At 39.7% G+C, this 27,997-nt stretch overlaps 1 protein-coding gene across 2 annotated transcripts; it reads right to left on the reverse strand.

Moving 5' to 3' along the window:
* Nucleotides 1-764: 764 nt before the first annotated feature.
* Nucleotides 765-27,995, reverse strand: SKA3 (spindle and kinetochore associated complex subunit 3). 2 transcript variants are annotated; one of them, XM_048845583.2, is made up of 10 exons: nt 27,914-27,995; nt 23,407-23,523; nt 15,491-15,555; nt 12,370-12,535; nt 9,948-10,374; nt 4,480-4,589; nt 3,468-3,652; nt 3,001-3,210; nt 2,674-2,792; nt 765-1,472 (listed from the first exon to the last, which is right to left on the reverse strand). In XM_048845583.2, exons 2-10 carry the CDS (start codon nt 23,507-23,509, stop codon nt 1,466-1,468), a joined length of 1,392 nt encoding a protein of 463 aa, XP_048701540.1. In that variant the 5' UTR covers nt 23,510-23,523; nt 27,914-27,995; the 3' UTR covers nt 765-1,465. The 2 variants fall into 2 exon arrangements, with proteins under 2 accessions (XP_048701540.1, XP_048701550.1); XM_048845593.2 differs by lacking the exons at nt 15,491-15,555; nt 23,407-23,523; nt 27,914-27,995 and adding an exon at nt 14,261-14,417.
* Between the last annotated feature and the right edge of the window lie 2 nt (nt 27,996-27,997).

A 27,997-nucleotide genomic window follows, 5' to 3' on the forward strand; every position in this document is an offset into this window, starting at 1 on the left:
TTAAGGGACAGGATTTAAGCAAGTCTTTATTATTGGTTTTGCCACTTGTAATGCCTCTCAGGCCCCATTATGGATAAACAAGGCCTCTGAAAATAAGGACTACTTGGGAGGAGTGTGCTGGAATTCTGGCTGATAACTACAAACCAACCATCACTTTGCATGGATCAAAAGTGATGTGATTAGGAATGATCTTTTCAAAAATTCATTAGAACAATTCAGCATTTGCAACTATCTATCTATCTAAAGTGGGTCAAATATTTAACACTTCCCTGTCTTTTTTTTACAAAATGTTTTTCAGTAGTTCTCTCATTTCATCTTCATCTTTTTTGTCTCCCCGCCCCAAAGAGAGAACCAATTTCTTAGTGTATGTGCATAAGCAGTTCCTTATTTAGAAGCTGTTTATGTAACACTGTATTTATTCCTCTTTCTAGTTCTTCAGTCATTGGAGTGGCTTTCAACTTCCTGGTTACAGATAACAAAACAGATATTTTAATAAAATGTTGACCTTAAATTCAGTGCTTTTAACAAGATGTATAATGTAAGTGAAAGATTTAGAGATTTTACTTTCTAAGGCAGCATATTGAAGTTTCAGTTTAGTGTATTATTTGAATCATCCTCTTCTCTCTAGTGTACTGCACAAACACATGTGTAAACAGACAGAAATAATCACATGGAATACGTCACCAGTTCTGAATTAAATGAAGGATTATTCTGCAAAGCTCTTTGAAGCATGTCATCACTAACATAGAAATGTAGCACAAATATATTTTTGACAGTGCTTTATTTTCATATGAGATTTAGTACAAATTGTTAATTATGATTTTATTCACCCCAGGTCCTGTGTATAAGAAGTCCTCTTTCTCCTGTGTCTCCCACTTCTAAGTTTGCAGCTAGTGCCGTGGAGATGTATTTTGTTGAAGAAAGGCAAAGTTATGACAATGTACATCTCTTTTCCATAAGAGTTTTGCATAACTAGTTCCTTGGGACTTGCTGAAAGTTATTAGAAATTGAGATATAGGTCTTTTTTCATTGGTTTTCTATTTTTTCCAACTTTTTAAGCTCTGTAAGACTCAGAACATCCATAAATGTGGATCAAAATCCAGAAACATGCCCAGCTCACTCTCAATCATTTGATTTGATAGATTCAGAATATCCTCTGTAAATATATCCAGAACAGAAGTTTATTTAACGTTTCAGTAGTGTCTTCAATGAAGAGAACTAAGTTTGTCAGTTCAAACAGAAAGCCTTTGAAAGAGGCATTTCTTTGTAAATCTTGCTTGACAGGGAAAAAGTCCAGCTAAATTAAAGCTTTATTCTATTTGATACACTACTAGGGTGGATCCCAATTTCAAACATACTAGCTGACGTAACTCAGAGTGTTCTTGGTTTCATTCAGGGCTCTCATGAATACTCTGGTATGATGGCCTTAACTCTGAAGAAGACTTCTCTTTTCCTCACCAATACTCTAAAATCTGTAGCAAATACAAGTTTAATATCAGAGTAAGCAACAAGCACAATAAAGAACAATGAAGCAGAGGAATATCATCCTGTGTGAGATATCCATAGTAGATCAAGTTATTTGTCACAAATAATGTATCCTTTTCCTGATCAATCTGAACAGGATTTTTACTAATTTATCCATTATACAGAATTGCTCAGATATGTTGTGCAAACTTGTTTCAACCTATGGATTTGTTCCAAACTATTTGCTGCAAGCATTTGAGTATTCAAAATTTGCTATTTGGGCTGCGTGAATGGTCATTTAAGTCACAGGTGGTTATTTCTGTTCCCTGGTTTTAATGACCTAACCTTGAACAGAAGAACATCTGAAGAAACCATTGGGGCGTTGGTTCTCAGGGAGTGGGCAAAGAGCCCTTGAAGAACGAAAAGGTAAAGTTACAGAGTTTTATGACATTTTTTTTCCTGTCCTCCTTTGTACAAGAATGAACATTAGATTTTATTAAGTCCTTGGACTGTACATTTATAGGATACTTGGGTTCCTTCCTGATTAAGAAAGGCGTAAGCAGTATTTCTTGACTGTTTACATTCTTCATAGTCAATTCTCCCAGAGTCATGAAGTAATTGTATTTGCATGTATATACATAAGCTATCTGGGAAGGGTGCAGTAATCTGTCCTATGTCTTTTTTAATTGCTAGACTGCCACAGTTCTGGCCAGGTGGTATGGGAAGCTGCTGTGTATTCCCCACCAGTGATATAGCACACACTTTTATATATTTTCCAGGTCACAACCCCTTCAATTTTGATAGTTATACAGTTGAACATGATCATTTTAAATTATATGAATTTATTCTGGCTATTTATAAAAAATGAAATTATTAGTTGTACACAAATATATATTTGTATGAACTACAGACCAAACAGATAGGAACCTTAAGACAGTCACCATAAATACCATGCCAAATATTACACATTTATTAAGACACAATCAAGAAGGGTTGTTTTGGTAGCTGATCTGAGAGCAAGTATTAATTTCTAAATGAATATATGTTCTCCAAATATACCCCCCTAAATTATATCAATTCAATTTCTTGAAAAAGAAAAGTCTCTAAGGTGCCACAAGTCCTCCTTTTCTTTTTGCGGATACAGACTAACACGGCTGCTACTCTGAAACCTGTCAATTTCTTTAGTACATCTGGGGAATTCACTCTCACCTGTTCTCTTTGTTGCAATAATCTGGGATATTCCTTTCAAATTTTGTAGCAATTCCTGTTTTGGTCTCCATTTTCATTACTTTAGGTGTATCTGTTTTTGGATTATACTTTGATAATATCTAAAATAAAACATTAAAGGGATTAAAGAGGTAATGATCTGAGCAAGAATTCAAAGCATGACTATGCTTTATACATTTTCAATGGAAAGCAGCAAAGAATTTCCAGATTCAAATCTGGTAAAATTAAGTAGTCTTTCCACACCACTGATGTGATAACAGAATGAAGATTCCACAGGCACAAACACACACAAAAGTAAGTAAAAACAACCTGCAGAATGTCTTCTGGTATCTTTGTTATTTCTGGAGGCGGAGGAGTATTAAGGAGATTTTCATAGTCAGATATTTTTGGAAGAGAGGGTCTTCCAAGATGTTCAAGATACTCGTCAGAACTTAAAATAGGAGAAGCATAATCTTCTTTGTGTTGTTTAACCGTCACATCAATCTCTGGCAGTGACTCAGCCTTGTTCCCCTTTAAGGGCTGTATAAAAGATGGTAATCATATTCAAACTTATAGTAAAATGTCTTCAACTAGTTTAGTTTTATTAGACAAATGAAGTAATTAATAGCATTCTTAAAGTTGATGTTACGAGGATTGGTTCTACAGTGATTCACTTGCCCACAAAAGCAGTGTGGGAAGGGAAGCCCATTACTGACTCATTTAAAAAATTATATCTAAGTACGTGTTCACCTGTCTCAGAATAAATATGATTACTAAAATGATATTTAAGCACTTACTTTAGTTTCTGTTTTTAGCCAGCCTGTTTCAAAGTCTGGAAGAGTGGGGGTTGCTGTCTGATTAGAAATATTTGATTCTTTCTTCTTCAGGGATTTGGGTGAGATGGTATTGTCCTTTCTGGAAGGAATTTTCAAACCAGGAGTGCAGAATACAGGTATCAAAGGAGAAGCCATGCAATCAACAGCTAAAATAATAGATATGAGTAATAATTTCACATGCTTGAATAGATAGGGCATATATAACAGTTCAATTTCACAATTCTGTATTAGAGACTGCAGTAACAATTTTTGTTTATTTACACATCCCAAAACAGCATGAAAGTATAATACTAGCTGACCGTTTTACCACTGTGAAGACATGACTAAATTAGTAGGATCTTTAAGGTTAGAAGCTTTACTCCATCTATACAAATGCAAATTTTAGGTTCAAATCCATAGCAGTATCCACATTCAAGAACCAGTTCTCTTGCTTAAAACATATCTACATCATATTTCCGAACAAATCTCTTACATAAACGTAGGTTACATTTTTCCAAATTCTAAATATTTGTCAGTGTACAATTTTGCTCTAAGATCTTCATACACCTTCTGAAGTATGTTTCATTTTTCTCTTTTAAGATACTGTACAGCTATTCTTGAAAGAGTTACAAATTATAATATTAGGTCAGCTTGTTCTAATGTACCTTCATTCCTGTTCTTTTAAGCTTTTGATAAATAAGTTTGAAATTATTGAAGCAACGATTAAGTTCTGTAGGTGAAAGAGTCACAGAGATAACATATTTGGTCTCTGTGGATGATGGTGTTGGAGATAGGAGAGAAAGGAAATATTTATCTTTAAGTCTGGATGCTAGATTTACACACCGCCAAACCCACCTACTTTTGTACCCTTTAAAAATAATGTTCTGAACAGTTATAATGCAGACAAATATCAAGCCTGAACTATCAATGCAGAAAGTTTACTTCAGAATTAATTGAAAATTACCACTATTCATTCCAAATAGTTTGAATTTACCATTTTTGCTAGGTGTTTTCATGGCTGGCCCAGGAGTAACCATGATTTCCCTGGACTTTGATGATGTTGCTGCTGCCACACACATTTCATTATCATCTTCCTTAGGAAAACTAAACATTGGGATTAAAAAAAATACACCAAAAGTGATATTAAAAAAAATATGACTATGGTTCCATGACTAAAGGCATATTGTCAACTTACTAAACATTTATATAGCAGTAACACCCAGAGGCCTGATCAGGATTGTGCTAGGCACTGTGTAAATACGTAAGACCACACATTCTCTTCCTCAAAGAAAGCTATGGTTCAAATCCCGCAGTTCATAGCATGCAAGTGCACAATCTATCCATGCCCTATCAATAGCCCAAGAGATTTGAAACCTAGTCATTCTGAAAGAAAAAAGAATAGTTAAAAGTAGTTTCAGGCTGTCTTGTCCCACACTTGATCTGATTTTAGAGTCCATATTTCCATTTTATTTTACATTGTCTCTCTCTCTTGCCTGAAACCTATACAGCAGAGGAGAAAGATTGGCAATAATGAGAAGGACAGAGGAAGTTGTTTCCCAGCCCTGTTTTCCCTATGACCAAGGATTCCATAATTGTCCAACAGGGATTCTTGAACCTTCCTCTGAAACATAAGGTACTGACAGGTGTGATCTGATATGGGAATTCCCATGACTATATCAGAAGTGCTGTTGTATGATTTTAAGTTGATGTCTCTTTAAGGTTGCAACCAGGTTCCATTTTATGACCCATATATTTATCTCCCTACCCGCTAGGAAAGTTAGTTTGGCTTGAAAATTGCCAAGGTTATTCAAGACTAAGGAGAATTTTTTTTCTCTAAAGCTTGAGGAAAATTGATCAAGCTGTTTGAGTTGGGGGGAGGGATAGCTCAGTGGTTTGAGCATTGGCCTGCTAAACCCAGGGTTGTGAGTTCAATCCTTGAGGGGGCCATTTAGGGATGTGGGGCAAAAATTGGGGATTGGCCCTGCTTTGAGCAGGGGGTTGGACTAGATGACCTCCTGAGGTCCCTTCCAACTCTGTGATTCTATGAGTTACAGATTATGTTACACTGATGATCTACTTAATAGCAGTTCCCTGAAGATTGCAACCAGAGTTTCATTACAAGACCCATTTTCATATCCCTTACAGTTTTGCACAGGAAAAGTATTTCTAGCTAAAAAAATTGGGGAAATACTTTAAGTACGCTAGAATTATTTTTGAAAGCAATTAGTCAAACCATTTTAAGTTATAGGTATTTAAAAATGACATTTAATAAGTCTACTTTGTGTCACTCTGGCTACATACACATCTCTAACTTTACACAGTTTCTTCCCATTAAATTAATAAACTAATTACATTTTAAAGAGTCTTATTTACAAAAATTAGCCTGCTTAAAAGCATGTAAAGTCTTTCTACATACTTTATGCACTATATGCCTGACAAGAAAGAGTCCAGGAAAGAGGAAGTGCAAGAAGAGGATTGTGATCCTGCAGGGCAAATGGAACAAAGATTAATTAAACTACAGTAACTCCTCACTTAATATCATCCTGATTAACGTTGTTTCATTGTTACATTGCTGATCTATTAGAGAACATACTCATTTAAAGTTGCACAATGTTTGCTTATAATGGTGTTTGGCTGTTGTGGCTTGGAATCGAGGTGGGCGGGTCACGTCATCAGGTCCCCTCCACCCCCCACAGCACAACCCGTCCGCCAGCAGCCCCACAGATCAGCAACTCCCCCTTCCCTCCCCGTGCCTCCCGCCGGCAGGAAGCAGCTGTTAAGTGGTGTTCAGGAGGCTGGGGGGAGAAGCAAGGACGCAGGGCACAGCCTTCCCCCTCAGCCCCTGAACACACCGAAACAGCTGATTGCTGCAGGCAGGAGGCATGGGGAGAGAGGCTGTGTGCTGTATCCTCGCTCCTCCCCCCAAGATCAGTGGTTTTCAAACTGCGGGTTGCGACCCAGTACTTGGGTTGCGGAATGTCAGGCAGTGGGTCGCGGTGTCTCTGGTCAGCGCTGCCAACCGGGCCGTTAAAAGTCCTGTTGCTGGTGCTGCCCAGCTAAGGCAGACTAGTCCTTACCAATTCCGACACTGCACTGCGCCCCGGAAGCGGCCGGCAGTAGGTTCGGCTCCTAAGTGGGCGGGCCATGGGGCTCCATGCACTGCCCCCGCCCCAAACCCCGCTGTGGGGGCGATGCCTGTGGGCGAGAGCCACGCGGAGCCGCTTGCGCGCCTCTGCCTAGGAGCCAGACCTGCTGCTGGCCACTTCTGGGGTGCAGCGCAGTCCGCAGTGTCAGGACAGGCAGGAAACCTGCCTTAGCACCCCTGCTGCACTGCAGACCGGGAGCCATCTGAGGAAAGCCCAGAGCCCCCTCCCACACTCTGAACCCCTCATTCCTGGCTCCATCCCGCAACCCTCCCCCCTACCCACACCACTCTGCCCTAGCCCTGAGCCTCTCCCACACCCCAAACCCCTCATCCCCAGCTCCGTTGGGTCGTGGTCATCAACAATTTTCTTCAGCTGCATCGCCAGAAAAAAAGTTTGAAAACTACTGCCCTAGAGCCTCCTGAATGCCATAAAACAGCTGATTGCTGCGGGCGGGAGGCACGCAGCCTCCCCCCTCCCTCCAGCAATCAGCTGTTTCCCGATGTTCAGGAGGCTCTGGCTGGGAGGAGCGAGGACGTGGCATGCTTTGGGGGGGGAAGGGAGGAGCAGGGGTGGGAAGAGGCAGGGCAGGGGTGAGGCCTTGGAGGAAGGGTTGGAGTGGGAGCGGGCCTGGGGCAGAGCCGGGGGTTGAGCACCCCCTGACACTTTGGAAAGAACAGCAAGAGGAGGAACCGAATGATCCACCCTCTTTCATCCTCTGACTCCACCACCTCGACCAAGCTTCACAATCATGATTGCTCAGTACAGTATTAAATTGTTTGTTTAAAACTTATACTGTATATGTATATAATGTCTTTTGTCAGGCAAAATTTTTCCCCCCCAGAACCTAACCCCCCATATTTACATTAATTCTTCTGGGGAAATTAGATTCGCTTAACATTGTTTCGCTTAAAGACGCATTTTTCAAGAACATAACTACAATGTTAAGCAAGGAATTACTGTAATCTAAACTCTACAAGGCAGGGAGTGGCTATGTAGACACACACATATGCCACACAAAGAAAACTTTGTTGATAGTATATGCAGTCTAACAACTGTAACTCAAAGTTAGCAAATAGTAAGAAGCAAGGAAATAAAAAATTAAGCCATTCAAACACTTCATTTAGTTTCCTTTCGAACTGAACCACTTTCACCTTTCATAATCTACATATCATTACTTTAATTCTGAACACTACCAATGTGCAGCCCTAACTCCAGTACTGGTTAATGGTTTTATGCTAATCTACTTTGATTTAATATAGGGCTTGTGTGGCTAGCACAACTTATACTGTATGTAGTTCCCTGTTCAATTTTGAATTGGTTTTGTAAGTAAGAGAAGTATGTTGTCAGATTGCCAATGGTGGCTGTGGTTTTTTTTTTTTAATATAATGTTTAGGAAAAGGTGATGTGTGTCAACAATTGTTCTAAATGTACTTATAGTTACAGAACTGAAGCCTGAATGTATAGATGCATTGGTATATAATATTTATGGGCACAGGTAAGGTGGCAGATCATAGTTCATAAGTTTCAATCTTTTCACACAGCAACAGGAGATAGAAGCAAAAAAGAAGTGATTTATAAAAACTAAATACCCAGTGAGGTCCACTAACTGAAACTACTTTCGACGCATTCTTTGAAACGGACTAAGTTTTGAATTAGCATCCCTTTAAATACAGTACAAAGAAAAAACACAGCCACAAAAAAGTCACATCAGTCACAGCATAGTGAGATCTCTCATTACTAAAAGTTAATTATTATGAAACACGAATACAAGAGGCATGTTTGTACCATTTATAGAATGATCCAGACATGAATTGAGACCAGTTCCTTTACAAGTCCACAGAGTGGGAAGAGAAATAGGAGCCACAGAATAGCCAATGGGTGGAATATTTGTGGGAAATCATCATGTCAATTTTTCATATGTATAGAAAAAGGCAAAATAACTGAATTGCTGTTGTAGTATTCGCAATTAGAGCCACTGGTTCTAACATACATTAGCATCATAGCAAGAGCATAATGTCTGTCTGGAGATTTGATTTTTAAAAATTTGAATGTTAAGATTGACCAATACAAAAAAAAAAATAAAATCCACCTACTCAGTAAGTATGAAGGAAAAACAGCCAGCTATGTTGTGATTTCTGTTTAATCCTACTACAAACTTTCCATTTGAGTTTTAAAAGATAATATAGAGCGTCAATTATAGAAGTCCCATGGAACTAACACTGACTTCATAATTAAAGTTGTGACAGTTTTCATTATCAGCTCTTTTTTGTCACTCCAGATGATAACTCTTTCATTAAGTCAAATAACTCGTTAAGAGAAACTGAGCTGTAGAATTTAAAAGGACATTGTGAAAAACATATTTCACCTATTTTAATAACATCACTTTAGATTATTACAACCAAAATTATTTTAAAAATGTAATTTACTTATGCTGTGTATTTCTTCTGTTTCATTCAGCTATAGACAATGAGGGCATGACTTTTAAAACCAGGTGTACCCATTTTAGAAATCAGGCCCTTAAAAATACCAATTTGACTTTGAAGTTCTCCATGCTGCCATATTTGTGTTGCAGCTACTACAAGGGAGTACCTATTTGATGAAAACAATATTTGCATGACTATTAAAAATTGTAAACGTTTTCATCGGTCTTTGGTTTTGTGAAAAAAAAATAGTTTGCAAAAAAAAACAACAACCCAAAAGCTGGATTACATTATAGTTGGTAACTGCCTTTAAAAGTGCTAACTTAAAAAAAAATCAACTTTTATTGCCCATCCATAATTCAGACAGCATTACCAAGAAATAACTTTAAATCAGTTCTCCAATGATTACTGCATAGGACAATGTTTATTAATGTCTGAACCCAGATCTGAGATTAATGAAAGCCAAGGTCTTCACATAGTCACTGTCTCTATCCGATGAAGTGAGCTGTAGCTCACGAAAGCTCATGCTCAAATAAATTGGTTAGTCTCTAAGGTGCCACAAGTACTCCTTTTCTTTTTGTCTCTATCATGTGGATCCTACTCAAACTGGAGAATTAAAAATCTTTAGAAGGTACAAAATTTGCAGGAAGACGCAATTTATCTAGGGTATCCAACACAGCAGTGTCTGGCACAGCAGAGAGATATTGTGTGTGTGTGTGTGTATAGACAGCTGGATATTAAAGGTGTTTTTTTTTAAATGCAACACTAACAAAGCTGGAAATCAATAGGAAAGAAAGAATCACCTACCATCAGAAAATTGCAAGAAACTAGTACAATCACAGAGGAAACTACTACAGAAAACATAGGACAGTCTGAAGTTAAAAATATCTACTTACTTTTTTCTTGTCTGAAGATTTTTATTAATAAGTGCCATTGTATAGTCTTCATTCAAACACATGGTATGTTCACTAATGCCAAAATGTTCAAGCTTTGGAGTTAAACATTCATAATCATCCATCTTTAATGTACATTTTGGTGTTTTGGGCACTATATATGGGGTCTGTTTGGGAGCTGGAATTCTATTTCTTGACTCTTCTTTATGCATATTGGTCTGGGATTGCACATCCATCACATCCCAAGTTCTGGAGAATGCGTACTGTGAAAGACCGAAATCTGAAAGCTGTGGGTTACGCAGGGGATCCTTAGGCACAGATGTTTTCCCAATACAAGCAGGAAAGCTAGAAATATCTTCCACTTTCTCTTGATCAGAGTTAGCTTGGTCAGATATCTTAGATGCATGGTTAACTTCCTCCTCGTCCTCCACTGTTTTATTAAAAACAAAGGATACTTCAGAAATTTCAGTATACCACTTAAGAACTGTTTTATAGACTAAGCAAACAAGACTATTTTGTAATCCTAGGCTAAATATGATATAAAATGGATTTATTTTCATTTTACTCCTTAATCTCTACAATCAGATATGCTGGCACAGTCCCCCTGCTCTTGTTCAGAGGTGCCATGTAGTCAATGGCTGTAGTTGTAAAATTGAAATCCTGTTAAATGTAACAAGAATCCGAAGGAACTCCTGGTATACTTATTTCAATAAAGAAATGGTTAAGAGAAAAGAATATTTTAACTCTCCTACACAATGATCACTAAAATCTGAAAACTATAAAAAGCCAATTAATATGTACCAAAATGTTGAGGGCTGTGGAGGGAGAGAGAATAATGTTTATTTTTAAACAAAAAAGTAATTCATTTGAAAAATGAAGTAAATATTTTCTTGATACTAGAAGGTGCCACTGGAAACTACATGAAACCCTACAATGTGGTTAAAAGCTGACATTTTCTCAAATTCAGGGAATATTATTTGGAGAAGGAGGAAAGATTATAGAAGAAAGTGTAGCAACAGCTGGACTGCCCTTAAGAAAAACAACACTGACAAAGAGTTAATAGAAAACTGTGAAAATGTGCACAAGGCACAATGTAAAAAAAACAAGAGGAACTAAGAAGATCCCATTGCGAAGGTAACTGAGTGCCCAAATCCTATGTTATGTTCAGAAACTAAGAGACTCAAGAAAACAACACTTGCAAATTCCTACAAATTATAGCAACTAAAAGAAAGCCATAAGTAGCAGGAGACTTGCCAGTGGTGACACTTCTGAAAATGCTTTAGTATTACACATATTTACTGGTTTCAGAGTAGCAGCCGTGTTAGTCTGTATTGGCAAAAAGAAAAGGAGTCCTTGTGGCACCTTAGAGACTAACCAATTTATTTGAGCATAAGCTTTCGTGAGCTACAGTGATCTGTAGCTCACGAAAGCTTATGCTCAAATAAATTGGTTAGTCTCTAAGGTGCCACACGGGCTCCTTTTCTTTTTGCACATATTTACTGATTTTCTTTAACATTTAATATAATACCTTTAAGGGTTTATATTAATCCTCAAGCATTACTGGGATTTTTATATCACTAAGGAATAGACTGGGGAAAGCTGAGACAACATTTAAGAACAAGAGACACCACTAGATAGTCCTTTGGTTTTGTCTAAAGGCCTTTGTCTATGCAAAACAGTTGCACTGGTTTAACAGTGTGATTTTAAAATAATTTAATTAAACTGGTGCAAGCTTCTGGGTGGACACTTATTTTAGTTTAAACCCGCTTTATTTCAGTTTGATTTAAGATAAGCTGAAAAAAGCCATTCAACCCAACATAAGAGTACAGGAGTATGAACTAATTTAAGTGAAACCAGTGCAATAGCTCATGTAGACAAAGCCTCCATTAGGATAACAAATTGGGTTAAGACAACGTGTTACATGTTTTAACATGCTGTTAATTACCAGTTAGTATTCAATATAGGACAAGACAGTTATGTTTAAAAACCACATCAGATGGTCTTTCTTAACTCTAGAACCTTTGTCTTTTTGTCCATGTGTTTACAGCACCCAGCACAATGGGACCCCAAATCTTTCAGTACTACTGTAAAACAAATTCTACTGTGGTCCACATTAATGACACCTGAAATGAAAGATAGGGAGTGTAATTTTATGCACGTTACTGTGATATTTAACTTGTCCATGCAACAAGGGTAAATATTTCAAGTTGCAAACTATTTCAAGGGTTTACAAATAGACCTACTGTTAGAAATGTTAATGCAAAGAAATCTGGCTAAGCCTGTATTATGTTTAGTAACTAGTTCATAATATTAACACATTTGGTCTGTTCTTTAATACAGAGATGCTTACAATTAGGGCAATGTTTTATCAGAAATCATATTTTTAATCTTCCAAAGATTCTACAGTATTTTCAAGTAGTATTACCTGAGTTATCTTTAACAAGTGGTTGATAACCATATTTCTGGAACAGTTCTTTTATTTTTTCAAGATCTGTTGTATTTCTTTGCATCATTACTTTAATGGACTTCATGAAATCATAAGTTTCTTGTCTTTCAGAGCGACTCTGATCCAGGGTAGCATTAACATCACCCTTTGAAGGAAAAAAGTAGAGGCATGAGTTTTAAAATACTAATTTACAAATAGCGTTGTTCTTCCCTAGTTTTGTTCAAAGATCAGTGGGGAATAAAGTATACAATATATTTATTGTATGCTTCATCAAATGGGTGAGTGTATTGAATCTTTAAAAAAGGCTTATTTTATTCAAAAGGCTAGTCACGGAAGATACACATGTAAATAGCAAAAGCAAAATTTTTAAAGTCTTTAAACATCTTCCTTCTGAACACACTGGGCTTTGGTTGAAATTTTCCTGGGTGTGGGAGGTATGTACCTGGATTCCGTCAACACGCACCATGTATATACTTCCCCAGATCACTCCTAGAACGTTTTCTAAACATAAATACAACATTTGCTACTCTCTAGTCCTCTGGCACAGTAGCTGTTGTTAATGAGAGTTTGCATATTTTTGCTAGCTCAGCCCCTTAATACCTGAGCTCATTTGAGGGTAATTTTCAGCTATTGTCCTTGAAGGTTTATTCACCAAAGTTGCCAGTAAAAAAAGCGTTAATAAATATGTGCAGCTGTTGGCACCTATGAGCCGATAGATAAAATCATCATCAGCTGCACTTCTGCTTCCACGCAGGCTTCCTGCCCTTACCCAGTTCCCCATCCCTGCTTAATCATTACAAACCTAGGAAATGCACAGATCTTTGCTGTGAAGTAGTTTGGTTGCTACACACAACTTATTTGACACAAAAGCAGTAAATAAAAAGTTAAGCCACCTAACAGTACATATGTTCTGTTCCTCCACCCAAAGGCACAAACCCTACCATTATCAAAACTACCGTGCATCAGTCCATGTACCACAACTATAACTCTGTCCTAGGGAATCCAGCCTTCCACCACCCACTTTACCAAACTACCCTCTACTAACCCAATACTCTTACCTAATATCCACAACTAATAATGTTGGGAGGAGGTACTTTGATTAAAGAGGTATGTGAAGAAGGCTGGGTTGAGTGAGGCAGTTATGGATGTGGTATGCTATGTACGGTAGTTGTGGTAATGGTAAATAGGTGCCTATACATGATGGAGTGGAGTATGTACTATTAGGTGTGTTAACTTCATTTCATTGCTTTTGGGAGTTTGTGTCAAGTATATGTGTCACAACTATACCAGCTTCACAAAGTTTTCTGTATATTAATAAGGAAACCAAAAAGTGTACAAACTCAGTTTTAAAATTTTTTTGCTTCGATAATGGGAAGGAAGTGGAACACAATATTCACAATCTTCAATTTCCACCTGTTACCTTGCTATATGGAACAACATGCTTATGTCTGAAAGTTTTCAGAGTAACAGCCATGTTAGTCTGTATTCGCAAAAAGAAAAGGAGTACTTGTGGCACCCTAGAGACTAACCAATTTATTTGAGCATGCATCCGATGAAGTGAGCTGTAGCTCACGAAAGCTTATGCTCAAATAAATTGGTTAGTCTCTAAGGTGCCACAAGCACTCCTTTTCTTTTTATGTCTGAAAGTATATCCTACAGCAGAAATATAAAAATATGTACCAAGTTATGGTAGCAATAAAACGTGTTGGGAATTTGGGGACTGGAGAGCTCGAACTTTCCCTACAAGTCAGTACTTCAAATAGACTAATCTAGTTTAAATTCAATCCCAGTGTGCAGAAATGAAGAGTTATTAAAACTTGCTGGCAGGACAGAACATTATATCACAACTGTCACCATATTTTACACTAACCAGTAGATAGTGGAAGCTCTTAAAAAAGAAGTTTTAATCTAAGATGCTTAGTAGTTGACTTCAAACAGAATTTGTAATTCTCAGTCCTTGTCTCTACTTTCTCACTGAGGAAAGGTCCTGAGATGTTGCTGCTCTGATATTATGGGAGGCAAAAGATCAGAGCATTGCCGACACAGCAGTTAAGTAGAGTTAGAGTTCCAGATTGTGGAAAGGAAGCATTTCTTCTCATCTAAGGCTCCAGGACTGGATACTGCCATTTTGCATATTTCAGCCAGAATACCTGCAGCTGGCTAGAATGCCAGATAGTGGGGAAGGGAGGAAATTTAAGAGTGATGGATCTGTCAAACAAACGAGAACATTAGAAGATTTTAATTGCTTAGGGCCTGCTCTCATTGAAGTCATGAGTAAAACACCCACTGAATAGTTTGAACAGACCATTAGACAATGATAATAAGTTTCTTCCATATTTTCCATTGTATTTTTATGTGGTTCAACATAAAATTCTTATAGCAATCTAACATGTTTACTGGGGTATATATTAGTACATTTAATCTGAACTCCATCAGTGCTACAATTTTCTCCCTATCTGAACATTTTTGTTAGAAATTTTGGGTTACGGAATATTCAGCACACTGTCAATTCAAATGTCAATTTAACCACTGGAACACTTTACCAAGTGTCATGGTGGATTCTCCATCGATTGACTATTTTAAAATCAAGATTGGATGTTTTTCTAAAAAATCTGTGCTAGGAATAATTTTCAGGAAGTTGTATGGCCTGTCTTATACAGGAGGTCAAACTAGATGATCACAATGGTCGCTTCTGGCCTTAGAATCTATGAATTCAATATTTAAATACCAGAGTGATAAGACAGTAGACAAAATATTTGTATATTTAAAAATCTTTTTACCATTTTCAATCACCATCTGAAAGCCTGAAACTGGGATCTGTTTGCTTACTGAAATTGGGTCTCTCTTTCATGAAGTGCACAAATTGGTTTCTTATAAATTCAGTGCCACCAACTCTATAAACAAAGAATTTACTTAAATAATTAGTTTGGAACACAAATAATTAGGACTTGCAAACTGAAAGAAAACAAGTCAAATTCTGAGTTGTTAACCTTCATGAGTTAGAACTGTAAAATATTTAATATATAATCTGTAAAGTTATGGAAAATAAAAAGATATGTTGCTGTATAGTTTGACAAGCAAGTGATGAGTCAGTCATTACCTTTAGAGTCTTGACTTCACAATGCAGGTCATGTAAAACTCTCATTGGAGATTCATCTTCATATTCTTCAATATGCATGTTAATGGAAAACGATTTTGGAGGAAAAACAGAGGTTAATATCTTTTCATTAAGTTAGTCGGTAATCTCAATTATTTCTACCATAGACATATAGTTTTATTAGAGTCAACATGAAAAACAAAACAAAAACAAACAAATAAATAAATATATAAAAAAGAACCAAGTGTAATATTATAAACCAAATGCCCCACATATCATAAGACTGCAGTGTGACAATTGACATTGCACAGGATGCAAAGCCACAGGGGGAAGAGGAGAGAAATTGATGAGGATCAATTTAGGTTCACTCCATTACTGCTCCAGTGAATGATGCTAGAAGGTCCTGTTTATAGAAGCAGTATCACCAAAGGTATAATCTACTCCTATCAGAATGTTCCGTGAAAATGTGGGATACCTGTGCCAAATTTCACCTCTTATCAGTGTTAACCTTCAACTAAGTTTGGCAGAAACATGGATACAAACATCTATACCTGCAAAAAGCAGAATCAAGTATCAATTCATCTGACTTGTCTGCTTGCATACAGATGCCAGTGTTTCTCACTTATGCATGCAGAAGTCAAAAGCAGGCAGACTTTGTCCCTTATACTGGAAATTAAGGTTAATGTGAATAGATGAAGCAAGAGGGAACATCTGCTACGTGACAAGACACGGCAATGTACAGACCAGGAAAAGTATGAGTTGATAAATCAAATTAAAACTTTGAATCAAATGTGCAGATATACTATAAAGAAAGCAAGCAATGCAGATAGACAAATAGCATAGGACAGACTGGATCAATAAGGACAATACAAGCAGCAATAGTTTTACATGAAACAGAAAACGTAAGTAAAACCTACTGACTTTAAGGATTAGAGGTAATGGAACAAGGTACTGAACTGTCATCAAAGATTAAATAGCAAAAAACTTCATTAATGCAGAGTTAAGGTTGCCCGGTGGTATCTCATACTCCTCCAAAACTCCAAGTTCAACAAAACTCAAACTTGTGAAAACCAAGAAATACAAAGTTGAGATACCTGCCCATGCAATCTTAACTCTGCCCACCTGGAGCTGGCAGTAACCACTGGGAATTATCTGCATGCACTCCAGCTGTGTTCGTTGTGTTAGATGTAGCTGTACTGAATGGTGGAGAAATTAGTTGGAGCAGCTTGGAAGAGGTGCAATTGTGATATGAGGCAACCTAGGAGGCTGCAGTATCTGGGGATTCGAGAGTCCCTCTTCTTGGCCCCCGAGTGTGTGATCAAAGAGATGCAAGTGTACTTGAGAAATCTAGCATCTTTAATTTCAGCACTGCACTCTGCAGGTTAAGCTGGCCCGCTGCACTTTAATGTGACTGCTCATCCCAAGCATGAATAAAGTGGGGAGGGTTGAGCACAAGGTTAACCACCTAGCCTCATAAAAAACCCACACTGATTATAGAAAGGGAACCAAGGTATCATTCTGATAAAAATGGCTCATCAGCAGAGAACACTGCTGAGCCTGCATGCTGCATGAAGGCACCTGGTGAAACCAAGTCTGTGGAAACCTGGACCCTGAAAAGTTTGATGCTGGCAGCAAGAAAACACTTCAAAGTTGTTACTGAAACATGAGAATGTTTCAAATATCAAAGATCATGAAGGAGATGGACAATGTTAGATTCAAAATTCTGGGCATCAGCAAGAGCAGACTGACAAGTGCAGACAATAAGCGCTTCAAGCAAGAGAAGCCGCATCTCATTTATTCAGGTTATAGTGACAACAAACAATTAGAGGGAATAGTGCTCATTATGGCAGATTCTACGCAAGGTAATGACCCATCAATTGGGAACATATAAACTAGTGCACCATATACTCCAGACTCCAAACTCGATTCCTAAAAATGTCAATCATACAGTGCTGTTCTCTGACAGAAGAACATGGCAATGCTGCTATGATAGGAAGTCACAGAGTTGTTTACCAAGTGAAAATTTCAAAATAGGAAATGGGCCAATAAAAAGCAAAGATGGAAAAATGCTTACAACTGAGATAGGCCAGAAAAACAAATGAGCAGAACATTTCAAAGGAGTTCTTAACAGACCAAGCTCCATTTCAGCATCAGATTTTGATGAAACATGCAAACTGGATCAACTCGATATAAACATTGGCCCAACAGAGATGTCAAAAGTACAGGCTGCAATCAAGAAACTGAAAAATAAAGTGTTGAGAGATGATCAAATCACAGCAGAGGCGCTAAAAACTTGATACCATCACCGTAACAAAACAGACAGTTGGTCAATGAAGATTTGGGAAAAAAGACACCCCCTAATGACTACTGAAAAGATGGAACCATTGTCAGAATATCCAAAAAAGGTGATCTTACTGAGTGCAAAAATGGGAGAGAAGTTACATTACTCAGTTGTAGGGAAAGCCTTCCGCTGAGTAACACGAAGAAAGGCAGTGGATGCAAAGATTAGAGAAGAATTCAGGCCCAAGACATCCTGTGTAGAGGAGATATTTATACTAAGGACCATCATAGAAGAATGTCTAACCTGGGAAGCTCCCCTCATCATCAATTTAATTGATTTTTCAAAAGACATTTGAACAGCCTGCACAGACATACATTGTGGAATGTTCTTCAGTCCTACAGAATCGCAGCCAAAGTTGTCATCATTATCAAGGCCACGTACAAAGATGCAAAGTGCTCTGTAAGGGTAAACAACCAGACAGGGTAGTTCAACTTGGACACTGCCATAAAACAGGGCTACATTTTATCTCCACTGTTTGGCATTGTCATAGACTGGATAATGAAAAAGGGTATTGACAACGCAAACACTGATATAGCATGGCAAATGCCTAGAAGACCTAGACTTTGCTAATGATATTGCACTACTGAGTGACACTCCTGAAAAGTTACAAAGATAGACAATCTGGAAAAAACACCAGGCTAAGCAGGGCTCAAGATTAGTATGCTAAAACAAACATTGTTGAAGCTTAGTCATCTAGCAGTAAAATCACACGAGAAGGCAAAAACAAAGTAGAACAGTTCACCTACCTAGGCTGCACCATATTGGCCAACAGAAACTTCACGAAGGAAGTGAGATCAAGGGTAGGAAAGGCAACACAGCATTTACTAAACTTAACAACGTATGGTAATCAAAGAAATACATAGGCTTGGCAGAACTTTTTATTTTATATCATTTCAACAGAAATATCAATGTTTATTTTTAAACATTTTAAATTTTTCTTAATTTAAAATTTCAGTTGTGAGAAATTATACAGGGTGTCAGACAATTATTTAATGACAGCAGATGTTGAGATTCAAAAATTTAAAGCTATATAACCATTAAAACACGAATTGTCAATATCACATCAAAATATATGAAGTAAATAACTTTAAATCAAACTCTAATCAGTTCTCAAGCAGAATTTCTTACTTTGCCCATCTGTAAGTTTCAATTATCATCTATAGCAATATTTTTTCATCAGTTTGTGTGTGTGTATAGTGAAAATGACATTTACTGACATGTAGCAATAAATATCTAATCCTTCCAAGCTTACATATATAGCATCAGAACAAAACTGAGAATTTTCAATTCAAATATAATCTCTGTGTGAATGTATGGCTTTGAGAGCTGGCTATCTACCAAAACATTAGATAGAAAATTAGATGCATTCAAAAATACGTGCCCACAAAAGATTTTGGGCATTGGTTGGAAAGACTTCATTACGAAGACAAGGTCCGAGAAACCACCAACCAGCCAATTGTTGCCATCAGAATCAGAAAGAAGCACGGCACATATTTGGGACAAGAACTCTGGATGCCAACACACAGATTCCCACATGAAGCTGTCAAGTGGAAAACAACTGGTTTGAGGAAACAAGGTTGCCCAAGAGAAACCTTCGGAAGAACCCTTAGAAGGGCAGGCAAAACAGTTGATAGACACCGTAGAGCAGATGGAAGCAAGAGCAAATGACAGAGAAGAATGGAAGAGACTAGTTTCTGCCCTGTGCACCAACACTGGCATGGGAAGGATGTAATGTAATTTACTTATGTAGTTTGTGTCACTAGTGGGGGAGATAGTCTGCAGTTAGGTGGAAGAGAACTCCTGATCTGAGTTTAATGAAGGGTAAATACAGGTATAGTGTTAGTTGGTATTGTGTACATAAGGTAAAGGGTTTGTAAAAAAAAGAGGTTGAAGGGGTTGTAAAATTTAGCAGATGTGGTGTTCTTTGTGTAGATTAGGCCAAGTATACTAGTGCAGAGCAGGTGTAGGTAGCTCTCGTTCAGCTCAGCGAAAAGGCAGAGTGTGAGTATGCGTTACGGTTGAATGGGCAAGTACGGTAGAACTGTATTTCCTAGTTTTCACAAGTTTGAGTGTGGCTGAATTTGACGTTCGGGAACGGCAAGATACCACTGAGCAACTTTAACTTGGCATTAAATTTTTTTGCCATTTAAATTTCCTCTTTTTAAAAAACAAAACAAAACAAAACAAAACAAAATCTTGTTGGTAGAAGCTAGCAGTCATTTAGACAGTTACAATTATATCGATGTCCAGTCCAGATGTTCTTGTGGCCAGGTAATGAGAATAATACCTTGCTCTTACATATTACTTTTCATCATTGTATCTCAAGGAGTGAAACATTATCCCCATTGTACAGATGGTGAAACTGAGGTAGAGAGCGGTTAAAGTGACTTGACCGAAGTCATCCTACAGTCTAGTAGCAAAGTCAGGAATAGAGCCCAAGTTTTCTGAGTCCAAGTCCAAGGGATTCCTAATTATTCCTACACTCCCCCCCCGCTTATGTTTTGTTATGGTGGAATGAGGATAATGGTTGTGTTTTGAAATGCTAGGACTGTGTAGTAGCAAACAAAGCTGGTGAGAAAAATCTCAGACATGATCTATATCTAAAAAACTTGACAATGTTATTACATTGTGATTACAGGAACTTTATGCATTTAAGAGAAGACTGGTGTGTGTATCTCTTCTCTCCCATTCCCTCATTATTCCCTGAAATTTATAGCCCCACTCCCCAATCCAGCACACATACAAAGGTAGGGAGAGGGGCTCAGACCACCCAGATCCTGGCATACACATCTGAGGGGCTTATGGGAGCCCCTGCCCGTATTTCCCCCAGTCACCCTGCCACTCATCTCCATTTCCAGGTCATACTGTCCATCCCATCAAACCATTAGCATATTAGAAACCAGATGTGAACAAAATCACATTGATAGAATCAGTGAACTTTAAGAAAAGCTGTTTCCCACCCCAGTAGACTGTATCTCAGAACCTGCTGCTAAAATGACCCCAAATTTGGATCATTAATCCTATCATACACCTCCCTAAAACAAAAATAATTCAAGATAATCTGGATATGCATCAAATCTTAGAACACTTAGAAGAATCATTCTTTAAATTAAATTAAAACATTCTTTAAATAAATTAATCTCTGTAGCAGAACTGGTGCTCCACTATAATATTTAGAAATTCATAATCAGCAATTGCTTTGCTATATGCAGCTTCCCCAGAACAAGATAACCTGAAGGCATAGGAGACTCAGAGGTGTACAGTGGCCAATTTATCTCAATGTAATGGTCTCAGCTGAATGAGAACACCTCATGGAAATGAATGCAGCCTGGAACAATAGCCCTGAGATGTGTAAACTGCTCCACTTATGTCAATGAGTGTTCCCCTCCCCTCCCCAGTGCTGGAGAGCCTGTGATATGCATCAAGCATGCCTGTTATCAACTCCTTATCCCAGTGTCAGCCTTGTGTTCTTGGTGCATGCTCCCAGAATACCTATTCTCAGCTTCATACTCAAAAAGGCAGGGTTTTCCCAGATGCTGGCTCAGATAAGGGGGCAGGGAAAGGGGCTCTGACCCACACAGAGAGGACAAGGGCCCCAGATGCCAGCTCACATGAAGTCAGGGGCAGGGGCTCAGTCGCCCAGATCCTGGCATACACATGGGAGGAGAGAACATGGGGCTAACAGGCACCCATTTAGTTCAAGCATTAGGAGAATAGAGAAGCAAAATCTTTGGCTAATACTGTTCTGAACTTTGCTACTACAAAGGGCCGGTGGGCATTTCTCTGGGAGCAACCTTCAAGTGAATGAAACTCTTGTGCCAGGATCAGAGCCATGGTTTGAGCCGCTGGTCTGGGCAAAAATACATTCGTAGAATACGCCAATCTTAAAAAAAAAAAGAGGATTTTTTTGAGTGGGGGGACTGTATCTCAGGAACCCCTTGATCAAAGGACCCTAAATTTGGATCACTAACCCTAGCCCATGGTCTCATGAAGAACACCAAATTTCAAGTGCTTAGATTACTGGGAGAGTAGTGTTTCAAGCTGGTCTTGACTTAACTGTAGTAGACCTGGTGGTCCGCTACAATATTCGAGGCCAGACTTGATACCTGTTAAGGACAGTTTAAAAACAACAATGTAATTCTGCCATTACACAGAAAGTTAGACTACATAACCCACTAGGAGAAGAGGGTCACAAACTGTGGTCCCTGGAGAGCAGACTGATTATATGGAAATGGCTATTCTTGTTCGTAGCTTCTAAATTTAGTCAAAAGACAACTAAAAATTCAATACTTGCCTAATGCTACCTTTCCACACAACTGCAGTAAGGATGTTAGCTGATCATGAATCAGAAAAAAGGTAACTTCTACACAGTTGTGTCAACAAATCTATAAAGATGTATGAAAAAATTGAGAACCCCTGTAACTAGAGAAAAGAAAAGGAGTACTTGTGGCACCTTAGAGACTAACCAATTTATTTGAGCATAAGCTTTCGTGAGCTACAGCTCACTTCATCGGATGCAGAAAAATGAATGCATCCGATGAAGTGAGCTGTAGCTCACGAAAGCTTATGCTCAAATAAATTGGTTAGTCTCTAAGGTGCCACAAGTACTCCTTTTCTTTTTGTGAATACAGACTAACACGGCTACTACTCTGAAACCTGTAACTAGAGGTCTCTTCTCATCCAAGTAGTTCTATCATGTAGAAACCTTATCTAGAGTGACAAAATCTGTACTAATCAAGAAAGTGCATGAATGAGTTTGAAATAAGGACACTGTGACAGATATTCCAACCACATGCAGTATACGTGGGGACTATTTTATCAACTTGATGAGACTTATCTGTATTGTTATGATACTATTGTATCCCCTTTATACATTGTACCTACACATTTTATATATCTTTGTGGACTAGAGATTGTATTCTTCTTCCTGGGGGAGGGTTACTGCATCTCCTCCAGGAACTCAGGCTATGTCTACACTATCACTTATGTCAGCAAAATTTATGTTGCCGACACAGCTTCTGCCACTTGTGGAGTGTTATTTTTATGTCGAAGGAGAGCTTCACTACATGTGCTGCAACCCACAACTTAAATATGTGTGAACAAGGTTAACAAAATAAGTTTAAACAAACTTTTCACATGTAGGTAATGCTGCATCACTATTATTTTCTAGAAGAGAGGTATCATATTTTTAAACAATTTGCCAGTTTCCACACCTGATAATCATGAATTTTCCCTTTTTTATATCAAATGTTAAAAAAGATCATTCTAGGAACATACCATTCAAGATTTAACCCACAACATACAGACATTTCAACAAAGAAAAATAGTTACAAGACCAAAAAAAGTTAAGTTTTGAACTAGGCATGTGGCCTTCAAAGTCTATAGCTCTCAGCATTCAACATTCCATCTTAATCCAAATATCCAGATCACATCAGAAACTAGAATCTGCATTTCCATACAAAAGAGCAGGTTGGAAATACTTTGACCTCTCTTGTAATGTGTTTTTCTTGCTTAGAGCACAAAGCTAACAGCTTTCACTGAAGTACCAGATTTGAGGTGCAGCCTCTCACATACTTACGTGTATCTTCTCTATTTAATGCTTGTTCAAGCTGCTCAGCCTCTTTCTCCAAAGTGACAGCTAAAGCACGCAGTTTGCTGAAGAAACTTCCTGTCACCTCCATGATGAAGAAAATCACTAGAGAAAACAAGGGAAACACCTATCAGCAACTTAATAGTTAACATTTACATAGGCCATCTCTTGCACCAGCTACCCAGAGCTAACGAACTACAGCATGAAGCACAGCAGTGGAGTATGAGAGGAAATTTTACTCATGAATACCACAGGAAAACCGTACTCTTACAAAGTGCCATAACTAATTTCAAGAGACAAGGTGGGTGAGGTAATATCTTTTATCGGACCAACTTCTGTCGGGGAGAGAGACAAGCTTCAGGTCCTGAAGAAGAGCTCTATATAGTTTGAAAGTGTCTCTCTCCCCAACAGAATTTGGTCCAATAAAAGTTATTACCTCACCCACCTTGTGTCTCTAATATCCTGGGACTGACTGACATGGCTACAAACTACACTGCATATAAGTGGCTTAAGGTCATCTCTGAAAGATGCAACTGTATAGAACTCCATATATCCACTAAGACAGGGGGTACCAAAGTGTGAGCTTGTTGGAAATGGGATGCCAAAAAACTAAAAAGTGTTTCAGTCTCAAATGAACAGACGTTGCATGCAGTGCAGAGCTCCAGAATACACCCATGAAACAAAATGCACTCTCCTGGCCATATTAACCCATGATGGTGAATAACATCACCAGCCACACTGGCATAAAGTTCTACTTAGCAGTGTATTTGCACTGAGGCTGGGCAGATGGGTGCTGTACTCTCATGTGGCACCAAGCTGGCTGGCTTCCTGCTATGCCTAGCCTTAGGTTGTACCTGTGATGCTGTATACTAAGGAAGATAACTAGTTACACTAATACAGTGACCACTGTTACAAATTGCAATAAATTCTGTACAAAGTACGTCATGTATCAATGGAAAAGTTATATGTTTAGTATACTATTAATTTAGGCTTAAATAGAGACTGGGAGTGGCTAAGTCATTATGCAAGGTAGCCTGTTTCCTCTTGTTTTTTCCTACCCCCCCCCCCAGATGTTCTGGTTTAACTTGGATTTAAACTTGGAGAGTGGTCAGTTTAGATGAGCTATTACCGGCAGGAGAGTGAGTTTGTGTGTGTATGGGGGTGGGGGGGATGTGAGAAAACCTGGATTTGTGCAGGAAATAGCCCGACTTGATTATGTAAAGAGTTGTCACTTTGGATGGGCTAGCACCAGCAGGAGAGTGAATTTGTGTGGGGGGGGTGGAGGGTGAGAAAACCTGGATTTGTGCTGGAAATGGCCCACCTGATGATCACTTTAGATAAGCTATTACCAGCAGGACAGTGGGGTGTGGGAGGAGGTATTGTTTCATATTCTCTGTGTATATATAAAGTCTGCTGCAGTTTCCACGGTATGCATCCGGTGAAGTGAGCTGTAGCTCACGAAAGCTCATGCTCAAATAAATTGGTTAGTCTCTAAGGTGCCACAAGTACTCCTTTTCTTTTTGCGAATACAGACTAACACGGCTGTTACTCTGAAACATGTTTAGTATGATTATTCTGTTTAAATTCAGGTATCGTCATTGTATCTGAAGTTATGAAATAGGCAGTCCTCGACTTTACGACATTCGACTTACGATGAATGGCACTTACGTTTCTGAATTGACACCCTGAGTCAACTTATGACAATTGGTTTTGACTTTACGACGCTCGGTCCCACAATGGAGTGTATTGCAGTTCCGAGTTACAATGCAATTTACAAGAACCAATTGCGTCATAAGTCTGAGGACTGCCTGTATTATACAACCCCAGGAGGGGGGCCAGAAGCCTGAGCCCACCTGAGCCCCACTGCCTCAGGTGGGATGGGGGCAAAGCCCAACCCCTACCGCTATAGGTAGAGCGGGAAGTGGAAGCCCAAGGGCTTCAGCCCCATACAGGGTGCCTGTAACCTGAGCCCCGTCACCCAGGGCTGAAGCCCTCAGGGTTGGGCTTCAGCCCTGGGCCCCAGCAAGTCTAAGGCAGCCCAGGCGACCCCATTAAAATGGGGTCACGTCCCACTTTGGGGTCCCGACCAATCGTTTGAGAACTGCTGGGCTATGTGTTTGTATATCAAGTATGATTTGCTCTTGGGTGACACCCACAGGGCAAATTTACATCCATACTAGCCATCCCTGTGCTGATGGGCCATTGAAGAGACTCAGCTCACCCAGTGAGCCTCTCCTGGAGACATTTCAGAAAGCACCAGACAATGGCTGCCTCATGGTTCAGTGAGGCATGAAGGACGTGATCTAAGACTCCCTCTTTTTGCCAGTAACTTTCCACGCACATGGGCTTAGGGTATAAAATAGGAGCCTGTGACATCACTGTTTTGTCTTCTTTCTTGCTCCACTGCTCTAGATTGTGATTTCTAATAAGTAACCTTTGGAAAAACACTGATGATCCCCAATCTTTTTAGGTGATCCAGGGAGTTTTATTGCACGCTAGCAGAATCACCATCTCTGCTATTATCCTGACCTACAGACTCTGAAATCAAATGTATGTAACCTTTAACCATTTAATAACTCTTTTCTTTTCTATTAACAAACAGTTTTTAGTTCAGTAAAGCTGCAGTGTGGTATTTGGTAAGATCCTAAAAACATATATTGAGCTGTGGAAGGTGGCTGGTCCATTGGGATTGGAAGAACTTCATATGTGATTTCTAGTTTTAATAATCATTCATCACAAAAATCCAGTTGTCTGGGTGGTAAGTCAGGGACTGGAATGCCTAAGGAAACTGTGTTTTGGCTTCTTGATAACTAGTGTGGTGGTACAGGAGTCACTGTTGTTAACTGGCTTGGTGAAATCTTATTCTAGAATATACCACCAGTTAGGAGCGTGTCTGCTCTGTTTCTGGACATCTGTCCTCAGTTTGGCAGTTTCAGTGGTGACCCATACCAAACACAGTGACAGTACCAAACTGCACAGCTTGAGCTACTGAGGTGAACTTATGAAGTTCCATGTCATGCTGCTAGTGCTCCTCTCACCCAAAAAAAGACGCATACAGGGACAGCTCAGAGCAGCTGCAAAATGTGCAGCTGCAGAGAACTCTGACAGCAAAGGGCTCCCACACAGAAATCCACTGTAGAAGCCACAACAGGGCTGGAAGACTAGGGACCCATGGGAAATTTCCTCCTATCCCCCCAGGGGAATTGGGCAGGGGGGGAGAGAAGGGTGGTCAGCAAATAAAGGCTGGCTATAAAATTAAGGAAAGCCACCTAGCTCTCCGGCTAAAGAACTAGCTAGCTGCAATTCCAGCCTCCTCCCAGCAGGGGGAACAGCTGTGCAATTTAGGCAGCAACTGTAGCCAGGGGCCCAGTTTACCAATAGGCCAGATGAGAATTAGCAGGAATTTAGTTTAAATGTAAATTAGACAAGTTAAAAGTCAAGCCATCGACAGCAGTCCAGCGGCACATAGGGGGCATGGATCATCACTGACATCGCAATCCCTGTTAATACCCAGCCTGGGGAAGCTAATGAGCCAACCAGTGGACCCAATTCGGTGATGAATCCTAGTCATGTGCCACCTGAGGCCTGTTATGCGTAGGCGAAGAAGAAAAAGCCACACAGATGAGGATGTCAGGTCCGACCCATTTCATGGGTGTTTCTCAAGTTACAAGACACACAGTACCAGCGGCAGCTCCACAGTGTTTCTTTTTGACAGACTGTCTAGAAAGTGGAGGTGTTTAAAGAGGTTGTTATAATCACACATTTAATGCTTCCTGAGGCATTTATTTTACTGAGTCCATAAGTACTTAGGCCAATTAAGGCGCCCCAATAAACGCACCCAGAGAGGAGCACTGTGCACCTGGCATTTCACACACCAGTTGCGGGAGAACTGGGAACGCTCCCAGCGGGAAAAGCACAAATGTCCTGGGATTTGTGTATCTGCAATGACAGCGAATCCAGAGGTTTCAGCGCTTACACCCAGGCCCCTTTGCCCTCCGGATGCCAGTGGTATGCTCGATAGGGACACTGCCCGACCGGGTGGCACGTACTATCGGAGATGTTGGGGGCGCACTAAGGTATGGCGCGAATTAAAGTAGTTTCGGAGCCCTGCAGAGGGGGCTGGGCGAATGCAATACCCCCCCCCCCACCACACCCCACCCACACACCCCCGGCCTATGCCTGTGGGGGAGCTCAGGTAAGGCAATAATCCCCCCCTCCCCCCGCATGTATCTGTCTGTCGGGGGGGGGGGGGCGAGGGGACGACTCCACTAATGCAATCACACCCACCCCTCCCCTCCGCGCGTATGGGTGGGGGAGTCAGGGCTCAGCTAACGACCCCGCCGGGCCCCAGCACTCCCCTCCTCGCAGTGTCTGCGCCCGCGCCGGTCGGACTGTCTCCCGGCTTAGCTCGGCGGCAGTAGGGCCCGGCAGCCCGGACACAGGGCAGAGACGAGGCGCCCCAGCCCCACCCGACAGCGCGCGGCAGAGCCGTTACCCGCCGCCGCTCCCGGTTTGCTCGCCCGGGTCCGTCCCCTGCGGCTGGAACAGAAACCAGAACTCCCGCCGCCGCCGCGCGCTG

Source organism: Caretta caretta, chromosome 1 (assembly GCF_965140235.1).
Source record: "Caretta caretta isolate rCarCar2 chromosome 1, rCarCar1.hap1, whole genome shotgun sequence".
NCBI classification, from domain to species: Eukaryota; Metazoa; Chordata; order Testudines; family Cheloniidae; genus Caretta; species Caretta caretta.